General features: G+C 44.2%; 1 protein-coding gene across 1 annotated transcript in view; it reads right to left on the reverse strand.

The window, feature by feature from the left end:
- The window catches only part of PDLIM7 (PDZ and LIM domain 7), a 138,516-nt gene that overhangs the window by 25,991 nt on the left and 84,642 nt on the right, over positions 1–27,883 (reverse strand). Inside the window, exons 4-9 of the mRNA XM_078653207.1 lie at positions 26,836–26,889; positions 23,467–23,600; positions 20,088–20,124; positions 16,783–16,876; positions 15,298–15,365; positions 3,994–4,040 (exon numbers count right to left, since the gene is read on the reverse strand). Of these exons, the coding sequence (XP_078509333.1) occupies positions 3,994–4,040; positions 15,298–15,365; positions 16,783–16,876; positions 20,088–20,124; positions 23,467–23,600; positions 26,836–26,889 (434 nt within the window). The remainder of the gene's footprint in view (positions 1–3,993; positions 4,041–15,297; positions 15,366–16,782; positions 16,877–20,087; positions 20,125–23,466; positions 23,601–26,835; positions 26,890–27,883) is intronic.

The following is a 27,883-nucleotide window of genomic DNA, read 5'->3' on the forward strand; positions in this document are numbered from 1 at the left end:
ATTTTTGTAGTGTAGGATTTTGATTTTCTGGTGGGCAAGAAATTCCTTCAGGTAGCCACATATGGCTTTAAGACTCACTCATAGCAAGGATTTGACACCCTCTTCTCTCTGGTGCTGCAAGCCGGGTCAGACCACATTCTGTTCCTGTCCTGAGATTCTTTTTTACATTCTCGACTAATCTGTCATCAAGTGCAAGCGACTCCTGGACATAGTGTTCCTGGCCTCAGACCCAGCTGACCGCAGCTGCTTTAGAGATGCTGGGCAGCGGCCGTCACGCAAGGCTCGTTGAGGAGAGACGGCAGATAGATTTAAGAATGTTCCATTGCGGATATCATTGCACCATTTCTGCAGTCACCTGGTGCAGTACTCAGGAAGGTTTAATGCTGACCTTGCTGGTAATAAAAACATCCCTCGCAGACACAACTCCACCAGGTACCGGGAATGTGTTGATGAACTGTTCTCCACAGAGAATCTAATGTCCTAATGCAAAATTCGTTTTTAATGTAAACTGTTTTTTTTCTTTCCACCTCTTCCTCTTCTAGCATCAAGATTGGGGTGCAGCCCTTTCATACTCTCAGTCTTATAGGTATCTTTACCTCACAATTGCTCTTGGGGGTCTTTCACAGTGACCTGCAATATCAACCTCAGAGGTCCATGCAGTAAACTATGGTCTACAGTGTTGCCCTTCATGGATGGACTCACACAATAATACACCATGAAATCTTCAATGGCTTTAGAAGGGAATCCAAGGCGACATCGGCTGTGGCCTCTCACAGTGACCCGGAATATCCATCTGTAGAATAATTGATCAGTTGTGTAACTGTAATTTGCTTCAGCCATTTTCTTCTGCTCTGCTAACAAGTGCTTAAATGAAATACCCTCATTCCATGTTTTGAGCCTCTCTTTCTTTAACATCTTAGCTCCCGAGGCAAACAAATATTGATTAGCTTGCTCTGACAAAATGTTTACATTCTTGTTACAATCTGAAAGTCATTGTTTCACATGATCTCAGCCTTTGGGAACCTGTATGCTCCCTTTGATTAACTGTACCACATGTCCCCTTTGCAGAAGAACCTCTTTTGCTATACATCTGTGTCTTGTCTTTACACAATGAGTATTGCCCATCCAGCTGCGAAACCTTGCCAAGCTGGGCTTGGAATTTGCAGCCTGCTCATTTTTCTTTCGAGAAGATTTTGTTTGACAGTCCTCGGTGATCTGACAGTAAACCAAGAAACCTTTCTCAGCGTACTCAAAACACAATCACAGGATTGTCCTCTCACAGTAACCCAATGCAGACTGCTGGTCGTCTCAGATGTTAAACCCTGACATCATCATCTGTGTTCTCTGACAGTAACTTGTAAGAAGATCCTCAGAGGTCTTAGATGGTGAAACATAATATCATCCTTTGTGTTTTCTGACTGTGAACTACAGCATCTTCTTCACTGGTCTCAGACAGTGAACTGAGATATCTCCCTTTTCTGGAGTCTTGACAATGGATCACGAGTTACCTTTGTAGATCTCTTTTCATAGTCCACGATTAGGTCCAAACTGGTGTTTGATCATGGAAGGGGATATCTTTATTATTGGTCTCTGACAGTGGCCATAGGATGTTTCTCACCAATTTAAATCAATATATTTCCCTTTTTGGACTCCTATCAAGTATCACAGTTTAATCCAATGCTGTCTCTGACAGTGAGCTATAGAATCGTCCGCATTGGAGCATCGGTGGGGACCATAGTATTTTCTTAAGTGCTCTCATTGTGAATAAAAATATCATCCTCAACACTCCGTCAGTGAACCACGGTCATCCTCAGCAGCTTCTCACGGCGCACTAAAATATTAACCTTGGTGGCTCACAATGTGTTATACATTATCATCGACCGTGATATCACTCCGCGGTCCCTTGAGTGTGAACCAATGTAGATCGTCTGAGGTCTCTAAAGTACCCTACTGTGCTCTGCTTTCTTTTACAGGGAGCCCGTCAACATCGTGGTGTCTATGGCAGTGGACCATGATAGGACTTTGTGGTCAGTCTCTGGGCATAGACTCCGATTTGGTTCTCAGTCTTCTCTGACTGTGATTCAAATTATAGTCCTTGTTCTCTCTGACAGTGGGACCCAATATCATTCTCAATCGTCTTCGATAGTGTGAGCCAAGACATGGTCTTTCTCACTGGTGTGTGGCCTTTTCTTGTGGAGTACAGAGGGCATTACCTTTTATGGGTAATGCTATCTACTGCTGCTTCCCAAGGCTACAATACTGGTGCACTGCAAAACTGGATAGCCAAGAGACTCCAATGAGGCATGCGACTCTCTAGCTGGTGGCGACAAAGAGTCACGCCTTACTCCAGGAAGTGGAGGAGCCCGGAAACGCAGAATCAGTGCCGATGAATCTATGACAGTGAAGAACGCCAATGTATAACCTGTGCACATTATGACAAGCTAAGAAACCTGGATACTGTAGCACTTTCTGGGCCCAAGTTACAACTTTAAGCATCTTTAGAGCTTAGTTACGCTAGGCACTAGTTTTTTGTTTAACATGGAGCCCTATGGCCAGTGTTATCTGACGGTGGATTCTTCAGGGGCTCAGTTCTTTTCTAAAGCATTTGTGGCGCTCAAAAAATGGAGGCTGATTGATGGGATACCGGCAAGAATTTACGTACCCTGCATCTACTTTGATGCAAGTCCTCCCTAAAACATAGCCCAAGTTCTGTGATTAAAGGGGACGATAAAAATACTTCGATGTTCCCCGTGATGTCCTTGGTGACCCCTTGTCTAGTCACTGCGATCTGGATACAAGCGTCAACTTAAGGGCTGGCCCGTGTCCAGATGACAAAAAAAAGAATCGGGTCCCGTTCAATAGGACAGTTCTTACTCTCCTCTGGTAATTTAGTTGGACTGATATAAGCATCTAGAGAATCTGCTTTTTTTAAATTAGACATGCCACCCCAATCTTCTACGAGCATTTTCCTACGGCTGCTGGTCAGATATTGCAGGTCAGCCTGCCCAATGTCCTTACTAAGACCAGTTTGGACTGGTTCACTTGCAATTTGCATTTTGCTCCATCTGGTGGCTTTGGTTTCATAGCGCAACAGGGGAAATGGCTACAGTATAGGAAGCAGTGAGTTGTGCTCAGGCTGGGAAAACCTTCTCCAAAGACAAAGGGAAAGGGCCCTCCTCCCATCAAGGTAAACAGGTTAAGTGTAGGAGGACACTGAGTGCACGCTGGCGGTTTGGGATGTCGGAGGTGGACATCACCAGCCCAGCAAAAAGGAGCCCTCTATTTTGTGCAGCATACACTATTTTGTGCAGCATACACTCATGGAGGCCACTGTACCGCAGTACTCACCAGTCCATTTACAACGTGGAAGGCAAAGGCGCTCAGCAGCAATGGGGACTGCACAACCCGCTTACAGGTGGAAAGTCATCAGTCTTTTTAAAGGGGTACACCTAAAAAACGTAGGGCCCTGGCTGAAATCACGCAGCCAAAGGCCTCACTCACCACTTTGCCTTGGTTAAGAGGGCATTTGTAACTCTAACTCAAAATGACGTTCATTTTGGGTGCCCTTTAACTTTACAGCCTTGTTCTGATACGGACAGAAATACAATATAACGGGGGCATTTCCATTGGGGCACATGGTTTTTAAACTCACAGGGGAAAAACGCACAGGGTTGTCCACAAACATACAACAGCAGGGTGACACAACTACATAGAGTCCTGTAATGTGACATTGGTGGTCTAAAGAAGACCCACATATGGACCTCCTTGGTCTCTCACGGTGGACCTTGAAACTGTGTTGTGTATTTATTAACAGCGGTGGATGTTGTGATGCATCCCAGACTTGCCCTATCTACCGGCTCTCTGCTACCAATAAGGTACCAGTTTAACACATTGCACCACTGAACTCTTACATCATAAGACACAACAACGTCACGTCTGCCCATGCACCTCCACTCACACTGACCTGCACAAGAGGGAGAGTTTCACACTTACCGTGGCCCATATCAGGAACATCGCCTGGTCCTGTGCGTATGTCCTGACTGAGAGAAAACAACTGTCACTTTAACAAGACAAAGCAGAAGCAGGAAGGACACATGTAAGAGATTGGGGGTCAATAATTGTATGTGTTGGCGATACAGAGACATGAAGTACATGGGTAGGAGCACACAGCAAGACCGGAAGTGCATGTGCATAAATGTGCGGGACCTACATGAGGAGAAGGTGATAAAAGATGGGTGTGTGGTGACAGGAAGTGCAAGTGGAGGAGGCGGAGCTTCAGAAGTGTCTATTTTCATATTACAAAAAAGGCATAGGAGGAGGTTAGGAGTGCTTCTGTAGGAGATAGAGAAACAGGAAGTGCATTCATGGCGTTAGTGATGGACACTAAATGTCAGGACGGGTGCGTGTTACATGAGCCACAGAGGGGCTAACAACGCACATGTCGAAGATACATAAATGAGGACTGATTTTGTAGGAGATATAATTGAATGTGTAGGAGAAGAGCAGGTGGAAATATGGTAAAAAGTAGAGAGACAGGAGGCACAAATGTACGGCATAAGAGAGACATAGCCAAGGTGCAGGAGAGAGATGACTAGAAGTGTATTATTAGAAGATGAGAGAAACATGACTTGTGTGTTTGGAACACAGATCAGTAGAGAGTCCTTGTGTCAAAGTCCAAGGGACAGAAAAAATGCATGTGTCCGAGAGTGGACGGATGTGGATAGAGATGATATTGACGAAAACATGTAGCATATGTGGGACACAGAGAGACAGACATGCCACGTGTAGGAGGCGGATGGGACCTGCCCATGGAGGAGCGGTAGGGATGTCACTTGATTGCATTTAATTGACTGATATGGGCATAGACTGATCTATCTGGACCAGAGATAACCCCTCCTGCAAACGAATCTTGTTGTGTTCACATCCAAATAACTGTGAGTGCACCTGCCCAATTGAAGCCTTTAGTTTGCGTAGGGAAAGATCATAATTTAGCAATGATTCAGAGCTAGCTTTAAAAAATGTGGTGCACTAGAGTATGTGCCCATGTACTAAGGCATGCTTGAAATGAGCAGTTCAGTCACCACCATGCCGAGGCACTGCGAAACCAAGACGCTCACTCTCCGACAGTCCATTTCTTTGTAGCGGCGTGTGCAACCAAGAGTCAAGCAAACAAAAGGAGATGATGGACGGAGTGCTGATACCTTTAAGACAATCCATCATCGTTCTTTAGCTCTTTACGCCACCTCAGTTCAGACCCAGCTATATGCAAATCAGTCTTGACCCGGTGTCTAGGATGCTTGCTCCTTTTCAGGGAAGACCTGGTTTGGCAGTTCGGGCTGGACTGTTCCCATGAGGCACAGAGTCAAAACTGATTTGCATATAGCTGGGTCAGAATTGAGGTGGGGAAGTGAGCTAAAGAACGATGATGGATTCAACCTAGATCTGTGACTGGGGGCGAGTGTTTGAAAAGTTTCAGCGCTCCATCTATCATTTCCTCATGTTTGCAACCAAGAGTCAAAACAAATTCTTGATAGACCATCTGCACAAGGCTGCAGCTCAAGAGACACTCGCTTCATTTTCTTCTAACTCGTGTACACAACGCACATTTAGGGGTTAAAGCCCAGCAAATACTTGCCTGCCTCCATCGATTCAAACCGTTGCCTCGGAAGAGTACTGTCTGTGGGAATTACTAAGGCAGGCCTTCTCTGAATGATTATTCCTTGTGTTTGTCGGAAACTATTTGTGGGGTTGCGTATGGCCAGCTAGAGTTGAGGCCAGCTAGACTGAAGCTCATAGAAGCCTTTGACTCAAAGATTTCTTGTCAATTCATTTTTCTCTTGACATATATGCAACTTCCACTCATGGGTCTAAATTCTGGATCTTATTACAAGAAAGGATAGACACCACTCAACAGACATTTTAGGTTTGCAAAACAACCCATCATTTTATCTAGAATAAATGATTGATAAAGGATAATTTATAATCATTTTTAATGTAATATTTCTTAGGTTACCTTTTCTGTACTGTGACGCCTGACTAAAATATGAAGGGCGTATATTGCTGTTGTTTAATTTTATTACATAGAATGTAGCCCTCTAATACAGGCTTTTAGCACTCTCTGGGCTCTGTTGATATTGTAAGAAGTCAAGAGCTTTGTAAGTTTCATCAATATCCTAAGAAGAGTCTGCAGAGGAATAATGTACATTAACAGTCATTTATGTTATTTATTTTCAATTTGCTTTATAACACTCTGCGTTATATTATTTGGACAATTTTTTCGTATTCGACTTTTAAAAAAATATTTGGAAAGTATCTTACAGAGTAATTAATAGCTTCTTGAACAGATGTAAATATGTTTCTGTGAGGCCGTTTGTAAGTATGACACTTTTTACAGCATTTGTGAGTTATACTTGACATATTTTTGCTGAAAATAATATTTTGAAGTTTTAAAACTTCGAATAACTTCCAGAGCATAGTATATGTTTGTAGGTTTTGGTTAGAAGTGTTTTGCCAGTGCCTGTGGCTCCACTTTTACTATTATTAGCTTGAGTGAAATCCTATATATGACACATGAGTTTCTTCTTTGCTGGTTGTTACTGGTCTAAAATAGGCTCACGGACCAACTTCACACCATTTTTCAGCAACTAAGAACATTCTTACTCAAGGCTCTAAAATTAGTACCTCAAAATGGTTTTGTCCCAAGTATTTATTTAGGCCTTCCACTTGCGTGAGAATCTCTTGGCCTGTTTTCAAATTTTTATTACTAAATCCTCAAGTTAGTGAGCTGCGTTCATTACTGTTCCACATAATGTGGACATAGCCCCAATTCCATACCACAATAACATTAATAGATGTTGGTATTGCTACAACAGCTCTCACTTTAGCCCTAACTCTTGTTACTAAAACACACTTTTACTGTAATATCGCACCTCTCACTCTGTGACACACTCATCTAATACACCACAACTATATTCTTAAACATGTCCCCTACTTACCACATATTCATTACTTGACAAAAACTCCGAGGCTTTAATGCAGCACCTCCTGATGAGACAGGATGCTCCTGGCTCGCCACACCATGCACGTTCACCATACCTTTTACAAATGGAACAGGCACTATCACAACACCTCCTCTCTACCTCTGACCCTATGCTCTTAGTGGACGACACCGCCTCTAACCTAGACACAGTACCTCTATGCTGGACCCAGCACATGATTACACCGACTCCTGCTGGACCACACAGTCCAGATCTCCTCCCTCAACACTCAGCGACAGACCCCTAAAGAGCTACCCTAATCCGACAAACTCGCGATGTGTACTGGTGGTGTGCATACTATCTTTTGCAGCAGCCTTTAGTTTAATGGTCATTGGACTAGAAGATAAGCAAATTATGTTTAAATGTAAGGCATACGACACAGAAATGATCGATTAAATGCAGAACAAATCAAACAGTCACACCCAGTCAAGAGATCTAGGATAAATCCATTGTTCTTTTGCTCACTATGCCACCCCAGTTTGGACCCAGCCATACGCAAATAAGTCTTATGTGCCTCATGAGAACAGTCCAGCCTGAACTGCCAGGCCAGGTCCTCCCTGGACTGGAAACAAGCATCCTGGGGCCAGTTTTTGGGTTTCGCCCCTCATCAGCCAGGCTTGCTTGAATCCAGTGGCAGTGAGCAAGAGACCCACGTCTGACTCTGGGCATACCCAGTGCACTTAGGGCGAGAAACAAATGGCAAATGGCTGGGTCTAAATGGGGGTGGCATGGTGAGCAAAAGAACAATGGGTTTAACCCAGATCTCTTGACTGGGGGTGAGTGTTTGATTTGTTCCACATTCCATCCATCATTTGTGTGTCTTTTAAATTCTAGGCCTACCATCATTCACTTGATATCATCTGACTTCCTGCCCATGCACTAATCTTTCTGTTTCAGCTAACAGATGCAGGTCACGTTATCTACAGCTTGCAGGTTGGGCTTAACGTCACTGATTCTGAAACCTTCATTCTAGCCCTCTCCGCTATCCAGACTGGACCCTCGTCAAGATCAGAGTTCCATAAGGAAGGATTCATCAACAACACAAATAATATTAGCTTGTGTTGCTGCCCCCCAATTTTCTGAAGAACATCTCTTACTGTCCCTGGTGCCTTAACAATTTCCACCAGTTCTGACATATCATCTATTGTTCAACCTAATCAGAATTAATCACCCAGCAGCACAAGGCCAATATCCAATCAGATTCATTCATCACAGTCCCTGTTACCCAGCACATCATTTGCACAGCATACTGGTTTTATGAGGACTCACCAACTAACCTAACAACAATCTGTGAACTTGAGAAGACTCTGAAAACATACTTTCCTACTAAATAAACACACAGACTTGCATAAGATGAGTACTAGGCACAGACTTTAGGAGACAAGAAGCTGACCTGCACACTCTTAGAGAAACGCACAAGAGTCCTTGTGTCCATGAGCTCTGGAACCTGACAGAAGGACGCTTTAGCCTCATTTTAAGACCTGTAGTCCTTTGCTGCAGCAAATTCGCCAGCAGTTTGGATGTACTTCTGAAGAGCTATTGAGAATGTATTGTATTTGTATGTGTATGGTGTTTTCCATGTCCCTTGCACAGCCAAAATACTTTCTGTGTGTTTCAACTGCATTATTTATATAGCGCTTCTAGTAGCGTGCTACTCGCTGAAAAAGCCCTTGAACTCAGGGGTAGTAAGCGCTTTACAAATGCAATTACAGTACAATTACAATACAACAGTAGCATCACTTCCTGACAAACAAGATTGTGCTAATGTATGTCATATTCATTACAGGTGTCCCAACCTCAGTTGAAATAAAGACATTTGGAGCACAGAACGTCTCTGTGAATGGCTCCTGGTGCTAGCTGTCTGGTGACATTGTTTCCTGCACCCAGGGCCAACTTACTGTAATCCGTTAAGGTTCTCCTCCCCTCTTGGACGGCGTCCCAGGTGAGCTGCTGCTTATTCTCTGGAAGACATCAATTATCTCCGACTTGTTCTCCCACATTCCTGTCATATGCCGCCGTAATTGCTGTGGCACAAGGTGCACTTAAGTTTACTAATGACAGCTTGTAAACCTCCTTCCCTGGGTGTCCATTCGATTCTTCGTCTTTTATGCAGGTGTTGTGGCAACTAAGGATTTAATTGTTACTGTGACTGAATCCACGCACGAGGGTCGATTTACATTATGTGCATTAGCTGAAGCGGCCCCATACTTCTTTTCCGGCCCGGAAGCCACAAACCTAACTCATAACTAGGGCCCTCAGTTTTATGATATTTTTTAATTTATTTTCATCTGTATTTATCTATATTTATTTTTGACCATCTTATTGTTATTTATCCATATTTATACTGTGTTTTGGGAATAAATGGAATTGCAAAATTATATATTTATTTTTTGGCCATCTTATGGGTATTTATCCATATTTATTTTTTTGCAGAGTTTTATATAGCGCGAACTAGACCCGAACCGAATCGGGTATCAGAGCGCTTTACATAGCACCAGTTACATTACATGAGGACGCACATTCATTTTAGGCACGGGGAGATTAAGTGATTTGCCCAGAATCACAGGAGGTTTTGGCGTCGTTACCAAGACTCGAACCCAGATCCCCAGGTCCGAGGTCGAGCGCCCTAGCCGTTAGGCTGCTCCAGTCCAGGCATTTTGTGTTTTGGGAATAGAGTTGCAAAATGACATATTTCCTCATTTTATTAACTGACGAATATGCCTTCATACTTTGATGCTTGCCGCATTTTAGCAAATTAAGCAGCCAAATATAACAAAACACTACACCTGCAGGCAAATATTACCATTATATGTTATGTATATATATAAACACATGCCTGTATTTAAGGAAATGTTATCCTGTTTTTTAATTCCCCATGCTGTCTATGCGCTCGGCTGTTGGCCTGCGATTCATGAAAGACAGCATGGGAAGTCACCCAAAAGAAGCACGATTTTCAGTATTTTTCCACTTTTAAAAATAAATACAGACAAGAAACACATTGTTTTCTTTCTGTATGTATCTGTAAAAATCAGTCAAATGGAAAACTGGGAGCCTTACTTATAACATTGTCAAAATACATCAAGGCAACTATGGCCAGCTAGGTAAATATATATAGTATATGTGAGGACATTAAAGAGAAAGCAAGCAATTGAGATCCATTCACATGTTGCTAGGCCAGGCGTAGAAGATCTGACATCACACATTCTATGTCCCTGAATATAAGTCACAATATTGGGGTGTTACTATCAATCTCCCATAATCCTTGCCTAATTTGAGCCAGTGGGGGCCACCTGCACTCATTTTTGCCAACCGCTCTTATTTTTCTTCATGAGACAATTCCAAAGATTGAGAGAGGAAAAAACACATAAAGCTGAAAGGAGGAGGAAGAGAACTACGGAAAAAACATCCCAGAGGGAGAAAGCAGAAACCTGCATGAGTGATATAAAGGAGGGGGGGGGTCCTAGTATTCAACACGCTGACACTTAAAAGCACAGTCTTCTTAGTAGAACTTTGGGCACCGGCACTCATTCTTTTACCAATTAACACTGGCCACGATATTGACTACCAACACATTGTGAAGTAAAGTAAGTATAAGGAAGTATAGATTTACTATTATTACATCCACATCTACCTAGCTTGAAGATACAGTGTGTTTGCTAACATGTATATGTGTGGCAGATCGATATTGTGGTATAATCTCTTTCACCTCAAATGACATTCGGAGCCCATCCACTGCTTTCCATTCATGGGCTTCTGTGTTACTCTCATTTGCAGCCTCCTAATTGGGCAACGCGTACCAGCTTCACTTCCTTTTTTTCGCCTGGAGCATGTACCAAGTACTGAGTGCTTATCTTGATTAGGGTCCTTCCACTACTGGTGTTGTGATTGAAGTACTATTTTCTTTTGTTCTTCTTCCCTTAATGTTGCTTTTTCTGTTTTATTTCTTCTTCCAATCGTCTTGCTTCTTGCTTACACCGTCCCCTGATGCAAGTGTTGCTTCTTCCCACCTCATCCCACACCCTCATTGTATGTGTTGCCTCTTCCTTCCCACCCCCGTTGTCCGTGTTGTCTCTTCCCACTCTTCCCCCACCCTCATGTTGTTCAAGTTGTATATTCCGTACCACCTCCCATCCTTCCGTTCTCTGAGTTGCCCCCCATTCGCCATAACAAAAAAAAGCACCATGACTCGGCCAGCGCCAGCTGTACCAGCGATTTTTATTTTTTTCAGCTCCACGCTTCATAGCCCTTGGGTTTTTTATGATGTTTTGTAGTGCTTTTTAAAAATAACTTTTATCCATGCTGCACAGCAGTGCTTTACAACATGGCTAAAAAACACTGGCAAAGCCAATAGCTCACACATGGGCCCAACCTACTGTCTTTGCCAATACGTGTTGCTCTTGCCACTGCCACCATGATTACTGAGATTGTGTGCAACAAGGGTAGTTCCAGGGATACTAAAGCTTAACCAAGAGGTAGCACATACTACCCCTGGCTACTACTAACCTGTGTTGATGAAATAAGGTAGTGGCTCCCTTGTCGAAGTCATAAAACTCATATGTGGAAAACACTTAAGACGTAGGCTGCCGCATGATGTATAAGGTACCATATATTTGGGAGGTGATGGCTGTTATAGCACAGTCTCCCTGTTAAATGGCAATGCTGCCTGATAATCACACCAAAGACTAACAAACAGTTCAGAATGGTACAGTGCGGAGTATTAAGTTTTAAATGTCGATGTGCTAAAATATTCTAGCCATAATATCTACAACCAGAATATACTGAAGGTAAGTATAGGTTCAAAGTACTTACCTCCACATACATGTAATGGGACAATATATATTTTCAAGGTACATGTGTAGTTAAGAATAGTAAAATTGTGCTTATCAATGCACAATTACCTTGAATATAGTCTTATTGTCAATATTAAGGAATTATATTTTGGCACCTCGATATTTTCTACACAAACTCAAAAACACCTGATTTCTTATCGTTCTATATCCACCTCATAGGACGCTACATAGAATCGTAAAAATCAGAGGCGTCACAATTGTTGTGCCTAACAAATGTATCATCGTCAAGAAAGTTTTGGTATTGATGCCAGGTGTTCAATGACAAATTGATTGTGGGTAATGACAACCTTTGCTTCGGTGTTGAAGCCTTCCCCCTTGGTGGGGCAGGTCATCGATAAGACGTCTTTTCCTTCATTTCAGTACACAGGTGGCTGCATCGTAGGACTCCACTCAACCCTGTAGGGAATGTTGATCACTACTGGCTTGCCGTTTTCAATGTTCTTATAGTAAATGGCAACATTTAAGGACTTATGTTATGCTATGGTTTAATGAACAGGGAAATTAACTGGATGTCAAGTTCCTCGACATAATCTTCTAAGCAATCTGCTGCTGTGTGCTTGTTCTGACTCAAAACATTTTCCTCATCAGCATAGACTACGCCTAGTCTTCAGGGTTCTTTGCTATAATTGCTCACAAGCTTCTGCATTAGGGTGTGATGTAACACAGTGACCACAAGGATGGTGAACATCGGAAAATGAAATATATGATAGGCTTCACGAGCAACACTGTAAAGTGTTTTTACAGGTTTGCAACATACTGAACATCTGAAAGACACAATTGCCAAATAAGAGATCCAATCTGGTGGCAAACCCAGGGTCAAATGTCTCTCCCCTTTAAACACCGGGCTTTCTGATATGGCTCCTTTAAGTTATCAATGACAATGTTGAGAAGAATAACTCGATGCGAACTTTCTCATCACTTGGGGCAACATCTAGGAGGATTTTCTTTTTTTAGTCAACGCCATCTGGGTCGAGTTACAGACTCTGTCTGTAAACACCCACAGATTTTCATTCAAAACATGGTAAGACTGTTGTATATTGAACAAGGGGAGAACAAGAGTAAGGAAAGCATGCAAATGAACTGTAAACCACTCACTCTATGCCACTAGCTCAAATATCATATTCTAAATGGGTTACTCACTGCTACAGGGTAGCAACAGTGGGAAGCAAACATTTTTTGCAACTGTCGCTATGCCTTAAAGGAGTGAGAGCCTCCTCTGACAGTGCTCTCAGGGAGCCTGTCAATGCAATGCTAGCTCTCCGCTCTGATGGAGAGCATAGCTCTGTGAGGGCGAGGGAAGGCACAGAGGGTGTGTGGGTTGGTGTTCGGAAGCTAGGTATTTTTTTTTTACATTTTGACAGGAAGGAGAGACTATATTTTGTATGGCGCCTCCATTACTCCACTGACTCCTCTGCTACTATGAAAGCAGGACAGATGATTTTGGGAACCTTAAATAACATAAAATTACAAATGAGTAAACAATGACTAACTGGGATGTTTCTCACCTCGGAGCTCTGAGGGACATTTTGGACAACACACGCTTTGCACTTGAAGTCTACTGGATGTCAGCATGAAAGAAGAACATATTCACTCTTTCCTATCTATATTTGTATATATTTTGATGCAATGGCACAAAAGTCGTGCACCTTGGCTGCCGGAGACTTGGCTTTGTATCCTGGTTTTGTGTGATAGTAGGAGAAATATGTAATTTACAAGTGTCTTACATTATAAACATTGGTGATGAAACATTGAGTAAATATAATATTTATGAATGTGTGTAAATTCCAATAAAATTATGCAAAAATCAACTCAACAGTGTGGCCTGGCACTGTGCCCATTACATGCACCCCTATCCTTTCTTCTAATCAAATACTTGTTTCTATAATCGGTCAATCGAACTACACTACATTTTAATGGTCCTGCACCTTGAGCCTGAGTTGATTTTTTGACAATTAATGAGTTCCCTGTAAAGCACACAAACAATTGTGTAAGTGCGCATAAAGCGATCTGCTGCCTTCTTGAATTTTAGGTGTGGGCCCACAACCAGCTCTGCCAATCTGACTCTTTGCCGAACTGCACAAACTCTTGCTATTCAAAGACACAGACCACACAAACAACTCTGTCAATGCACCTCCTCACTGAACTTTAGTGCCCACTTCTATCCTGGCACTCAGTTGATGCAACTTGATCCTTCAAAACGACCTTGATCCTTGTCAAACACAACACAAGCATAAGGCTTGCAATGAGCGCCCATACACTGGATGGATGGATGTGTCCACAAAACAGAAGTTTATGACCCAGAACACTATATATATATATATATATATATATATATATATATATATATATATATATATATATATATGGGTTTTTTTTCTCATCATTGAAAACACTGCACTCCTCGAGTCTTCATTCCTTGACTAGGATTTATTCAGCACAATTATCACCATCACCACTGACTTTTTGACCAAGAAATTATCTTGTTCGACCGTGAACAAGACCATCTCTTGGTCGAAACGTTGATGGTGGTGATGCTGATAATTGTGCTGAATACATTCTAGTCAAGGAATGAAGACTTGAGTGCGGTGTTTTCATTGATGAGAACGTGTTTTGCAAGGTTAAGTCCGACCTCGACGTCCTGCACCTGCTGTGTGAAAGTGTGCGCTGAATTTGGACTGTTTGTTGGAGAAATATATATATATATATATATATATATATATATATATATATATATATATATATATATATAAACACACACTCTCTCTATATATATATCTCTCTCTCTCTCCCACCCAGGTGAGCCATCGGAAATGGGTTCTTTGCAGCTCACTAATGTGATATGGCTGGGCTATTACCAGAATATGAGATTAAAAGTTCTGAAATGGTTAATCTGGACAATGAAACATAAAGACTGGCATGTATACTGAGAACGCGCTGTCAATTTGTGAGTAATGCAAAGGTGAATTGTGGTCCAAAGGTTTTCAATAAAGTATGTGCATATATTACACATATGCACACAATCTTCATGATCTTCCGTTGTCGATGGGCGACCGGTTTTATTTGTGGCCCCTCCTGTGCCCTGAAAAATCAGATTTAGAGACCCCCACAAATCAGGTAGGCCCAGGTAGAGCCACTTTTGCCTGTGTGTTGAAGCAAGATGAAGATTTATAACAACGGGTATGCCACTGGAGTATCAAGGTAGGAATCTCAATGGAACCAAATGTCACAAACACAAAATCGAAGGACGAAATATCGAAAGCTATGTATAGGTTCCTAGGAATAGATGCCTTAGTATTACCAAGTATAGATATCCAACTCCACACATATATATGTACCTTGTGGATATATATATCTTCATGGTGCATAGATGTGTAATTAAAATAGTCAATCTATATACTCTATGCACTTACCTTTCGATATTTTGTACCTCGATTTTCTGCACACGATTGTATGTCACAATATGACTAGCCTCAATATTCTGTAGTGAAATTATTACAACTTAAGTGTACATAGAAAAGAGATGTTTTGATTACGACTGAACCCAGGAACTTCATGCCAGACTACATACTGTTATGTGAGAGGGACACAAAATGCTCATAAAAGCATCAAACACACCAGCAGTGACCAGATGAGATCACATTTTAGTTCATTTTCTGCATTCTGAAGGGAGACTGAAGTTGAGCTGTTTATAAGGGGGGGGTCCAACAGGTGAATTCCAGGGCTTCTTTTTTAAAATAAGTTTTGCATACTGTTGCTAAGAAAGAACAAGCTAATTAAAACAAAGGATTAGTCTATAAAATTAAGAAGACAATAATTACAGTGTTAGGTATAATGTTGAAATGGCAAGCTAGGTCCAAGGCGTATAACGCTGAAAAAGACGACTAAACTCCAGAGCGCAGAATGTACCACCCGGAGGTACAGTGATGAAAAAAGGATGTGTCCAAAAGCCATTAGTGAAAAGCTAGGCTACCTTCAGGTGGTACAATGATAAAAAAAAGATGGGATCCTTTCATTGGGCTTGATGGTGGAAAAGTGCAATACAGGGATATTAAAAACTGAAACACAGAAGGGCATTTCACGATTAAGAAGGGAGGTTGCTAAGACGCCCTTAGTTAGAAACAAAAGCCACAATAGCGGATACTCCAATGTCATGAACACTGTAATGATACAAACGGCAAAATTATAACTATCAGGGTACATAAAATGTCTTTTATTACATTAATCTAGGACATCGAGCAGAATACATAAACATTTCTTCCAGGCCCCCTGCAGAGTGGGCTAGAACAAGGCACCCCCCAGCACAGGCACAACCCCCACTCCTCTTTATGAACTAAGGCCAAGGTATTCCCTTCCCAGGGAACTCACAGGCGAGCACCCAGTGTCTGTCCTGGGGGAGAAGATGAGGTATGAGGGAGTGGGGGCAGCTCCCACCAAGAATAAAGGGCGAAGAAAGTGAGAGGGGGTCAGAACTGGGGTCCCTCCTCTAGAATAGATTGATTGAAAAGGCGGGTTATAAAATCTCCTCTCTCCCAGGCGGATATACTGAAGTCTCCCAACTTCAAGTCTCCCAACTTCAAGAGGGACTTTGGGGTCTGTTCCCACTTCCTTGTCATAATGAACCACTGCCCCACACCTGGAGGCGGTGAAAGTCCCTTTGTGGCTCTAAAGCATTCAGAAGGCAGAGAGTCTAGCTCCGGACACATATTATATAAATACATTTTTTTTAAATAGTTGGCTACTTCTAAACAAATTCCTACGATTAAAAAGCCACCGCTATTTATCCCTGGGTACTGCACATTTTTCGGGAGGGGGCCGAGGTTGGGCACCCCCAGCACAGACAAGGCCCCCTTCTCTCCCTCCACTCTCCCCTCTTCTTCCGCACCGGTGCAAGCTCAGGGCTTGACGTTCAGAGAGCAGGCGGAGCGCTCGTGGTGCCAGTCCCGCAGGCGGGTGTAGCGGGGGCTCTGCAGCTCGGTGATAAACTTCTCCCTGAGCCGAAGGAAGACAGGTAGAGTACATGACAGGGAGCCAGGAGGTGGAGAGCGCGGGAAGGGGGGGAGAAGGAGAAAGAGAGACAGAGAGAGAGAGAGAGAGAGAGAGAGAGAGAGAGAGAGAGAGAGAGAGAGAGAGAGAGAGAGAGAGAGAGAGAGAGAGAGAGAGTACAAGACAGGGAGCAAGGAGGTGGAGAGCGCGGAAGGGGGGCGGGGAGAAGGAGAAAGAGAGAGAGAGCGAGAGAGAGAGAGAAAGAGAAAGAAAGAGAAAGAGAGAGAGAAAGAGAGAGAGAGAGAGAGAGAAAGAGAGAGAGAGAAAGAGAGAGAGAGAAAGAGAGAGAGAGAAAGAGAGAGAGTACAAGACAGGGAGCCAGGAGGTGGAGAGCGCGGGAGGGGAGGGGGCGAAGGAGAAAGAGAGAGAGAGAAAGAGAAAGAGAGAGAGAAAGAGAAAGAGAGAGAGAGAGAGAGAGTACAAGACAGGGAGCAAGGAGGTGGAGAGCGCGGGAGGGGAGGGGGGCGAAAGAGAGAGAGAGAGAGAGGGAGAAAGAAAGAGAGAGAGAGGGAGAGTACAAGACAGGGAGCAAGGAGGTGGAGAGCGCGGGAGGGGAGGGGGGCGAAGGAGAAAGAGAGAGAGAGAGAGAGGGAAAAAGAGAGAGAGAGGGAGAGTACAAGACAGGGAGCAAGGAGGTGGAGAGCGCGGGAGGGGAGGGGGGCGAAAGAGAGAGAGAGAGAGAGAAAGAGAAAGAGAGAGAGAAAGAGAAAGAGAGAGAGAGAGAGAGAGTACAAGACAGGGAGCAAGGAGGTGGAGAGCGCGGGAGGGGAGGGGGGCGAAAGAGAGAGAGAGAGAGAGGGAGAAAGAAAGAGAGAGAGAGGGAGAGTACAAGACAGGGAGCAAGGAGGTGGAGAGCGCGGGAGGGGAGGGGGGCGAAGGAGAAGAGAGAGAGAGAGAGAGAGAGAGAGAGAGAGAGAGGGAGAAAGAGAGAGTACAAGACAGGGAGCCAGGAGGTGGAGAGCGCGGGAGGGGAGGGGTGCGGGGGGGGAGAAGGAGAAAGAGAGAGAGAGAGAGAGAAAGAGAGAGAGTACAAGACAGGGAGCAAGGAGGTGGGGAGCGCGGGAGGGGGGAGAAAGAGAGAGAGAGAGAGAGGGGCGCAAAGGTTAGAGCAAGTGAAATTTTGAAATGAGAATGTGGGTGACAGAGCAAGAGAAACAAGGAAAGTTAAACGAGAAAGACAGAAGTGAGTAGGGAGGAAAGAAGATGGAAGGAGACACATGGAAGGACAGTCACGTGGTGAACAGTAATACAGACACACCAGAGAAGAGAAAAGAGAATAAGAAGAATTAGCATCGGAGACAAAGTGATGAATCAGGTACAGCATCAAGAAAGATCAGAGTCTCACCACCTCTAGAGCAAGAAGAGCTGCTCAGAGTGCACAAAGAGATCACCAGGAGAGATGAAGTGGCAAAGCCGTCCCAGTGAACTCTGAGCCGCGCCTCCTGCTAACTAAAATTCAGTCTGCACCCCCTGCTAACTAACATTGAGTCTGCACCTCCCAGTAACAAACATTGAGTCTGCACCTCCTGCAAACTAACATTGAGTCTGCACCTCCTGATAGCTAACATCGAGTCTGCACCTCCTGCAAACTAACACTGAGTCTGCACCTCCTGCAAAATAACACTGAGTCTGCACCTCCTGCAAACTAACATTGAGTCTGCACCTCCTGCTAACTAACATTGAGTCTGCACCTCCCAGTAACAAACATTGAGTCTGCATTACCTGCAAACTAACATTGAGTCTGCACCTCCTGATAGCTAACATCGAGTCTGCACCTCCTGCAAACTAACATTGAGTCGGCACCTCCTGCTAGCTAACACAGAGTCTGTGACTCCTGCTAACTAACACTGAGTCTGCACCTCCGGATAACTAACATTGAGTCTGCAAGTCCTGCAAACTAACATTGAGTCTGCACCTCCTGATAGCCAACATCGAGTCTGCATCTCCTGCAAACTAACATTGAGTCGGCACCTCCTGCTAGCTAACACAGAGTCTGTGACTCCTGCTAACTAACACTGAGTCTGCACCTCCGGATAACTAACATTGAGTCTGCAAGTCCTGCAAACTAACATTGAGTCTGCACCTCCTGATAACTAACATTGAGTCTGCACCTCCCAGTAACAAACATTGAGTCTGCACCTCCTGCAAACTAACACTGAGTCTGCACCTCCTGATAACTAACATTGAGTCACATCTCCTGCAACCTAACACTGTGCCTCCTGCTAACTATTATTGAGTCTGCACCACCAGCTAGCTAACACCGAGTCTGTGCCTCCTGCTAATTAACATTGAGTCTGCACCACCAGCTAGCTAACACTTAACTCAGCTCCTCCCTCTAGATATCAATGACCCCACTCCCACTTCAGCCCCTGTTTATCCTAGGCGCTCTCAGACTCACACCTGGGTCACAGACGAAAATTCCATCTGCCACAGTTTAGTGGTTGTTTCCAAGGAGCTGCCGAGCATTGTGCACACCCGTTTGAGCCCCTCCAGCCCTGCCACATTATGGAACTGGAAGAAAAGTATTCTGGGTATATGACACTTTAAAGCAAGGTTAAAAAAGATGACTGGTCATATTGCAATGTGTATACATCGCTGAAATTCATGTTTCAATCAGACTTTTCATTCTGGTTTGAATTCCATTTAGTTGCGTGCTATACAACTGCTCTGCTTTTCTTTGACCATCATATTTTTATGCCTGGCCTTAGACTCAGCTTTAGCAGCCTCACCAACCTATTCCTTAAAATCATCCATATCATACATCTAGCAATGGCTTTTGGTCAGTGGGCCACATCCATTGCCCTGATACTGATTTGCAGAATCTTTGCAATGGAAGTCCATCTCACATTGACCTCATGTCTCAGCCTACAGTTAACAGCAGCGCATCAATGACCCCCTCAGGTGAAGAGACTGAAGCCTGAAGGTAAGTTATCAGGGAAAGAGTGATTGCAGCACAGGCCAGTACCTTTCATTGGCATCTAACATTGACTGTTACCCTGCATCAGTGCCTAGTATACGTAACCACCCTGCCTCCAGTCTTACCATAGGCTGTCATTTCTCTCCTTCTTCCCACATAGTTTGTCATCTTTCTCATTCCCTTATTTAGACCCATCTCTTGCTTTCCCTCCCAGCCCTGACTGAGGTCCTACACCCTTACCTGGCCTTTTTCACATGTTCATCATCCGGGTCTTGCACTGAGGACACGCAGAAAGCATTAAGGAAAGAAGAAGAGAAGTATGAGTTAAGAAGAGGAGATGAGTGCTCAACTTTCAGCCCTGGGAGCCTAGAACTAGAGGACACCATGGACATCAGAGCACATGAAATCCCACAGACCTCTGTAGCCAAAGGCTCCCAGAAACACAAAGCCTCACAGCAATAGACACAAAGAGAACCAGAGACAATCGAGGAGTAAAGCGTTGGAATAAGGAACCCAAATACCTGAGCAACCATAGCACGTAGGAAGCAAGGCAGACGAACTCCGCTACCACAGCTCTTTCGAGCCCTGACCAGAGGGACTGGCATCTGTTGCTACTGCACTTAAGATTACAAAACCCCAATGAATCCAGAGCCACAGCAGCAGTGGGCTCTGGACTGCGTCAAATATTGTTGTCTGGATACCCTGGCTATTAAAGGACCCCTGTTCAGATATTTTTCTAACACCTTTTACTACTCTTTCTTGGGCAAGGCTTTCATGCTGTGAAGCATCACTGTCATTCTGTCATCGCACTCAGAAGAAAATACCATGAAAGGAAACCTCTGGAGTCTGCCTTATTTAGAGTTCTGCAGTCGGGAGACTGCACTTTGGTCCAGACAGCGTAGAGGTTTAAAACAAACATGACTGATGTCTCAGCTGCCATATTGCAAGTGGATCATATACTGTGTCACTTGCAATACAGTGAATGGGATAGCTGTCACGTTTTGACGACGTATCACATATGCCAAAATCTAAATATGGCCCACAGTCTTCTAACGCAATGTCTATTCTCTTTTTACTAAATTGGTAGTAAAATACTATTGAAAAATGAGTCAGGTCGATGCCTTGAAACGCAGCGAGGCGCTGCACCTTGATCTGTGAGAATAGATGTAGATAGGGGGTCTGACCATTATAACGCTCACCACACAGCAGGAACAAAGTTCTCTGCTGTTGAACAGCTCCCAATGCTGGGGTAGCCAAAGTCACAGGTATTTCCAGATAATGGGCCAAGTAGCTCCCAAAAAAATGGTGCCAACATGGCACCCTAGAGAAGGAGGAGGGTATCTGCCTTCTACACAAACCAACCAGGGGCACTGCCCAGTTTTAAGGCCACAAGGGTCAAATCGGAGACAAAGTCCTAATCAATTTAGAAAGGAGAGAGTGGCCAAGACGACAACAGCTTGGTCATATCTAAGGGTCTTTGTTTGTTCTTTCAAGAGATCAACGCCACCATTCCTAGCTCTTGTTTTGTCGGCTTACTGGGAAAGGCCTAACTTGGAGAAAACTTGTTGACTCAGATTGAAGCTTGTTTCACTTGCAAAGTGAATGCTTCCAAAAGGTCAACACAAGAAACTCAGACTCGTTTGTGAGGCAAGAGAAATATCTCAATCTTCCACTAGCAGATGACGCAACAGGTTCTCAGGGCTTAATGATTTAATGATGAAAGAAAAATTACATAGGATACAAAAAACACCTTTAAGGTTGTTAATGTTGGATGCACGGGTCTGAGAACGTGCAATAATTCCTATCAAAGGCTGACTTAGGGGTACAAAACTGTTTAGGTGAATGTAAATGTTCAAGAAAAGGTATTCGGCATGGTTGGCGTTTACAAATTCCTACCAGGAGCCATCATCTCTGGTGCCTACAAGTAATGTGCACTATTGTGACCCAAAGCCAGAGTCACAAAATGGCCATTCCACCAGGCACCAAGGCAGAGCGCTTACATAGCCAAGATTACCTGGTGCCAAGTCCCTGTAAATGCTCAACCCCTAGTGTCACAAACAATTATTAACTGTGGCAGGAAATAGTGATGAGAAACTGCAGAAACAACAAGCTAGTGACAGGAAATAGGGCCAAATAGCGGAGGAAAATCACTCAACTCCATCTGAATATCCAACAAACAAGAATCGTTGCAATGGCCACTGCAGGGCGAGCCCTCACTTTTTAAGCGGAATCCCTGTAGACGGGCATCCACGAATCGGCCCCCACTGGACAAGATTAATTTATAGCAGCCTGAGTTGTAGGATATAACAGTTTCTAAGGGGCTCAGAAGATGCTGATAATCACTTACCCAATACATGAATGAATGAATGAATGAATGAATGAATGAATGAATTAGTTAATTAACTGTACTTTAACTCTTCTACATCCATTAACCTTTTGCCCTTGTTGATAGACGGATTCAAAGAATCTACACAATCTATCCCTTCTCTCTGTAAGGAAACACTGACTAAGGCCCTTACATTTCATCCATGCTCTACCATTCATCTAGAATATAGGTACTCGAAAACATATGCAATGGGGTCACAAAGTACTGTCTGTGGTGTGACCAAGGGCTGCATTGATGCAAACGGGGTGGCGTAGGGCAGTTGGTTTGGATGGGTCATGGATTGTGTAAGGAGCTCTAAAATCAAATATTAATTAAACGTGCCAGCATTAATGCGCAGGTTAATAAATGCTTGCCTGTTTATGTAACTTTTTTTCTGAATATTAATGCTCAGCAGCTAAACAGCAGCTCATGCTGCTGTTCACCTGGGGGCGGGGCGCATGTAAAAGTCAAGAGGGCCGCAAGAGGCCCCCGGGCTGTACTTTGAGTATCATGGATTCTCTCCATGGTCACACAAGCTATGTCACTTGGAGTAAGTTAAAATACACACTTAACTGCTAAGAGGTTTTACTAGAAGCCCTTCTGTCTAAGAGTACTCTTCTTTCGACAAAAATGAGTGCTAACCAATTGCACTGCCAATCGATCAGGGATAGTAAGAACCAAGAGTACTGTCAACTGAAAAGAACTCTCCAGGAGAACTTACATCTCAAGTGCTCCACACAAAACATGTATAGATCGATCAAATTGATAGATCCAGACTGGCTGATCATTAGACACTTACCAAGAATTTCAGGCTCCACTACCACCAAAACCGGTGCAAGACTGTCCTGAGATTCCACAAACATGGGAGTGAACTACAGTCACAGTAAACCTAATATAATGCCACATGAACAACACAGCTCATCAGTGGCGGCCGGCACGGATAAGAGCGGTAGGGCGGGGTGGTGAGGGGGGGAGTCGACGGACAACGGGGTGGGTAAAATGTAATTAAAACAATTAAACCACTTACCTTGCGCTCCCCGCATTGCCGGCTCGGCGATGCGCCAGGTGCAAGGTACATGGTTTTATTTATTTATTCAATTTTACCTATCCCGTTGTCTGTCGACTTACCCCCCACCCCTGCCCCCCTGCCCGCTGCTCTTACCTGTGCTGGCCGCCACTGCAGATCAAATGTGCCATGTGTTGTGCTTTTTTCCTGCCCCCTTGGACTGTCCTCTGTTTATATCAGAAACTTACTGAAGTCTGTGTCCGTGAGCTGAGCTAGGATCCGGAAGGAGCGAGACTGGGCAGTTCCAGTCCTTGGCTGCCAGTCCTCAGTATCTTCCACCAACCTCTTTTTGCTGGAGTCGTTGGCAAGATAGGCTGGATGACTCTCCATCCTCAGCGAGTGCCTGTGGGATGTGGGTGAGTGGTAAGAGATCATGTCATGTGGTGGGCAGTGCACAGCCTGGGCTGGCTGGAGCACACTGCGGCGTGGGTAGAGTGCAGCGTGCACCACAGAGCTCACACCATTCCATAGGCAACCTGCCACCATGCAGCATACAGCTTGCTGTCACACAATCAATGTACAGCATACCATGCATCTTACAGGTACGGGTCACAACACAGGCACACTGCACACCATGCATCGTAGCGGTAACGGTCACACCGCCGGCCTACTGAACACCATGCATCTTAGAGGTACGGGTCACACCACAGGCATACTGCACACCATGAAGCACAGAGCCCAAGATTAACAATGATCACCTATGAAACAGGAGGCACACAACACACAATACACCATGAAAATTAGAAGCATACAGCCCACTAGGTAGTTGCATAGAGCTCCAGCCCTTCCACATGGCATACCATACAGCACAATTCTCAGGTTCATCATCCCTGCAAACAATTCACACCTTATGCCACGAAGACCTGAGTTCTGCCACACAGCGAATAATGCAGCACAAGTAACCAGTCAAATGACTCAGCAGCACAGATTTGCAACAAGAAGCAATACCCCGCGACTCCAGGTGTATTCACTGTACACCCAATGTAGCAAAGAGCTCCTACTAGTTTTGGCTGGCATAATATATGGCAGAAACCAATTACTACAATTGCAGGTCTCAGAATTAACCAAAAGTGAAAACAGTCTCCAACTCCTGTCAAGCATTCAAGCACAGCCTGTGTACCCACAACACCGCACTCTAGGGCAGCGGGCCACACCAATCTTGGCTTCTTGCTCTGAACCTATTGAGAACAGGCTTGCTAACACTTGTTCCCCTCTACGCTCATCCTACGTACATTGCACTGTTTGCGGTATCCCCAAGACTGTGTACCCCGTACTGCCAAAAGGGTGCCCCAATGCTCTTCTCCTGATCTGTACTTAAAATACTGTACACTTACTATCACCTTTTTCACTGTACCCTTGAGAGAGCCTCTCTAATTGTGATTACTCTGCATCGCAAAGAGCGAGCAGTTTCACATGTAGATCCAATCTGTCCTGAATGCACTGGACTCCTTGTTCTGATCCCTCCTCACACCCGAGCGCCAACACTGCAACTCATGCCTTCGCTAAAGGATCAACGAAGAGGTGCTTACCAACCATTTGAGAAGGAATATGGATGTGTAACGCATGGTGCTTGTTTACTAAATTCTCTCCAGCAAGTTTTATCAGGGCTTATAAACCAGTGAAAATACTGCTTGGAAAACCACTGAAGGCCATATTTCTTCAGAGTTTTGGGAAGAGGCTCTGATGGACGGAATTCCATTATTTCCTTTGGATCTCCCTCCAACAAAAAAGTCCCTGGATAAACGTTATGGCTCCTGATAGTCACCCCACATCCCAGGCCTATCCAAAAAAGACCATTACAAACTAATGAGGTAACCCAGTGAACCTCAGGTCCCGCGTAGTAATTGATACAACAAAGAAAGCCATGTCGGTACCAACCACAATTTTTTGGGGGGGACCTATATTTCTTTAAGGGACCCAAAGAGCATAACTCTAACTTTTTAAACAAACAAAAACAAATAAATAAGACACATAACCCGGATGAACTTGTGTACTCACAGCATGTATTCAGCTCAAACTACATAGAACAATCTATGTACATATCAATGATTGGTTGCTCCAATATGTGCAAAGATGTGACAACATTTCTCGGGCAGAGTGGCCTGTGAAACAAGGAAGGTAACTGAAGCTAAACATACAGAGAAAATCGAACACTGAGCGCAAGCCACCTGTTAGCAGTCTGCCAATACAAATATGATCCAACCAGGGACAACTAGGAGAATGCCTTAGAAGTCCCAGATGGAATAAGCTTGTGTGGACTCCTTACAAAGTGTCAACGTCTCGGCTCTATGGATAGCGTGGTTGCTTAAAACCATCAAGCAGGGTCTTCATCAGGACATTGGGTAGGGAGAGAACAATCTTAAATTGTGCAAATTCACACCTTTGATAGGGAATTATGGAGGTGGCAAGGACGGCAGGCCTGCTCGCCCTATCATCCGGGTTATGTGACTTACTTATTTGCTTGAAAATATATTGAGTTATGCTCTTTGGGTCCCTTAAAGAAATATGGCCCCCCACCCCCAACAAAATATTGTGGTTTGTACCAAGAGGGTGTTTATACACTCTGAGCTCTTGAATTTACCTACGTCATGTATTTGAACTGATATTCCATACACGCAAGCTCAACTGCAGTGCACTTCTTGCTCCTGCCAAGGCATGCTCCCAGTTACACGGCTCTATTTAAAGTTGGGGAAGACCTGGATTTCTGACGGTGGAACCTCTGCTGTTTTGTCATTGGAAACCTCTGACCTTATCGCCAGCCACCCAAAGCCCATCAGATCATGTAGGGCAGGGTGAGCATCACTTGTTGTCGCTACTTAGGACTGCCATGTGAGGCCTGGTTGTCCTGAGCAGGGAAAATACACAATGTTCACAATGTGCAAAGAGAAAACTCCCTGCCTGTCATGGCAATTATTTTGTTTCCACTTTGGGAGTGTGTTTTCAGAAAACAAATATTTTTGCCGAATGTATGCCTCAACATGGCGTCTGATCAGCAAAGCAACAATGCCGTTGGTGGATATGCAACACCAATAGTTCTACTCTTCACTCAGGATTTCTCTTATGCTTGGCAGGGTTCACTAAATATGGTGTACGACCTCCGCCAGGGGAACGGAGACAACAGCCTCTGCGGGCCAGCAGGATGGCTGCCATTTCTAAATAAGGCCCATAGTCTCTGATGACCCCTTATACTTTCTGAGATGCCTACGACTCCAGTTTTGCTTCTGTACCTGGCTCACTCACTCCGAACTACATTTCAACAGTCTTTACAAAAGTCTCAGAACCAGAGCCTCAGCTAGACGCCACAGCTTTCTGAGCCCAGTGTCTGTTTTTTTAAAAAAAATAACTGTAGTTTTAATGTTTTCCACAAGATTTAAGTCACCATCCTGTGCTCCAAATGCTTCCAGATTCCAACTTGAGTAAATGGCAGTTCAAATTAATGATTTGTGGCATGCAGGGAGACAAACATCGCCCTTTCAAGAAACCTCAAAATTAGGCAAACATATTGTCATTCTGATAAGAACCACCACAGTGCGCAACTCCCAAAAACATACAGCAACATCCTTCTCATCCAGCCTAAATCTGGTGTTTTTTTGTTTTGTGGCTCTTCTTCTCTTGTGCTGTTAATCTACAGGCCAAGCGCAACCACATAACAATATGTAATACTTTGCCGAGGCATGGGGCACACTGCAAGCGCGGTCAACGTCATGGAGCTCTCTGTTAACAAACATGCCTCTGGTCGACACTCACTAGCTTCATTGCTAAATATGATTCTGAAACCAACCTCTGGATGTTAAGATAATGAATGCGCTGCACGTGAATCTATAGCACGTACAAGCTGCAAACAGACCTCTCTATGAGCCTGCACATCCAGATGCATTGAAGTATTGGTCACAATAAAAATAAATACATAAATAAAAACTAGCTTTTATCAAAGTAAAATTAAATCCACTATTTTAAAAAGTATGAATAAAATACTCACATTAATATAGTTTTCTGCGTCCATTAGAGTGGACATTACCACAATTTCACAGAGCACCTAGTGAAACACCTTGCCAAAAGCTCTACTCACTGGAGGCACTGTATCCAGCCGCGGCCTGTGCAGGTAGGAGTGGTGAGACCGGGTGGGGGATTACGACAGACGACGACAGGGGAAATGTAATTATTCATTTAATTTTCCCTTGCGGTCATCTGTCGAATCCCCCGCCCCCCCCCCAACCGGGCCCCACCGCTCTTATCTGCACGGGCCGCAGCTGACAGTATCATCTATTACTCTCCGTCTCCTGGTCTCCGACATAGAAGAGCGCCCACCCAAGGCCTTCCTCTACTAATGCACCTGTCCAAAGAGAGGGAAGGGGACACCAAGTGCCATTTTCGGTTGTCCAAGTTCCTGCATATGTCTTCTTCTAGTATGAGCCACACAGTGAGAGCTGTAAGAGTACTTGGGGACCAACATCTGTGAAATAAGCCCCTGCCCGGGTGCATTCATATAACTGCTTAAGAGAGACTGCACCACGCCACCCACAGACATTACGGCACCCAAAGGGAAAAGAGGGACAGACAACTTTGCTTTATGTTCTATCTTCTAAGTTGTTGAAGGGCCATCAC

The sequence above is a fragment of the Lissotriton helveticus genome, chromosome 7 (assembly GCF_964261635.1).
Source record: "Lissotriton helveticus chromosome 7, aLisHel1.1, whole genome shotgun sequence".
NCBI classification, from domain to species: domain Eukaryota; kingdom Metazoa; phylum Chordata; class Amphibia; order Caudata; family Salamandridae; genus Lissotriton; species Lissotriton helveticus.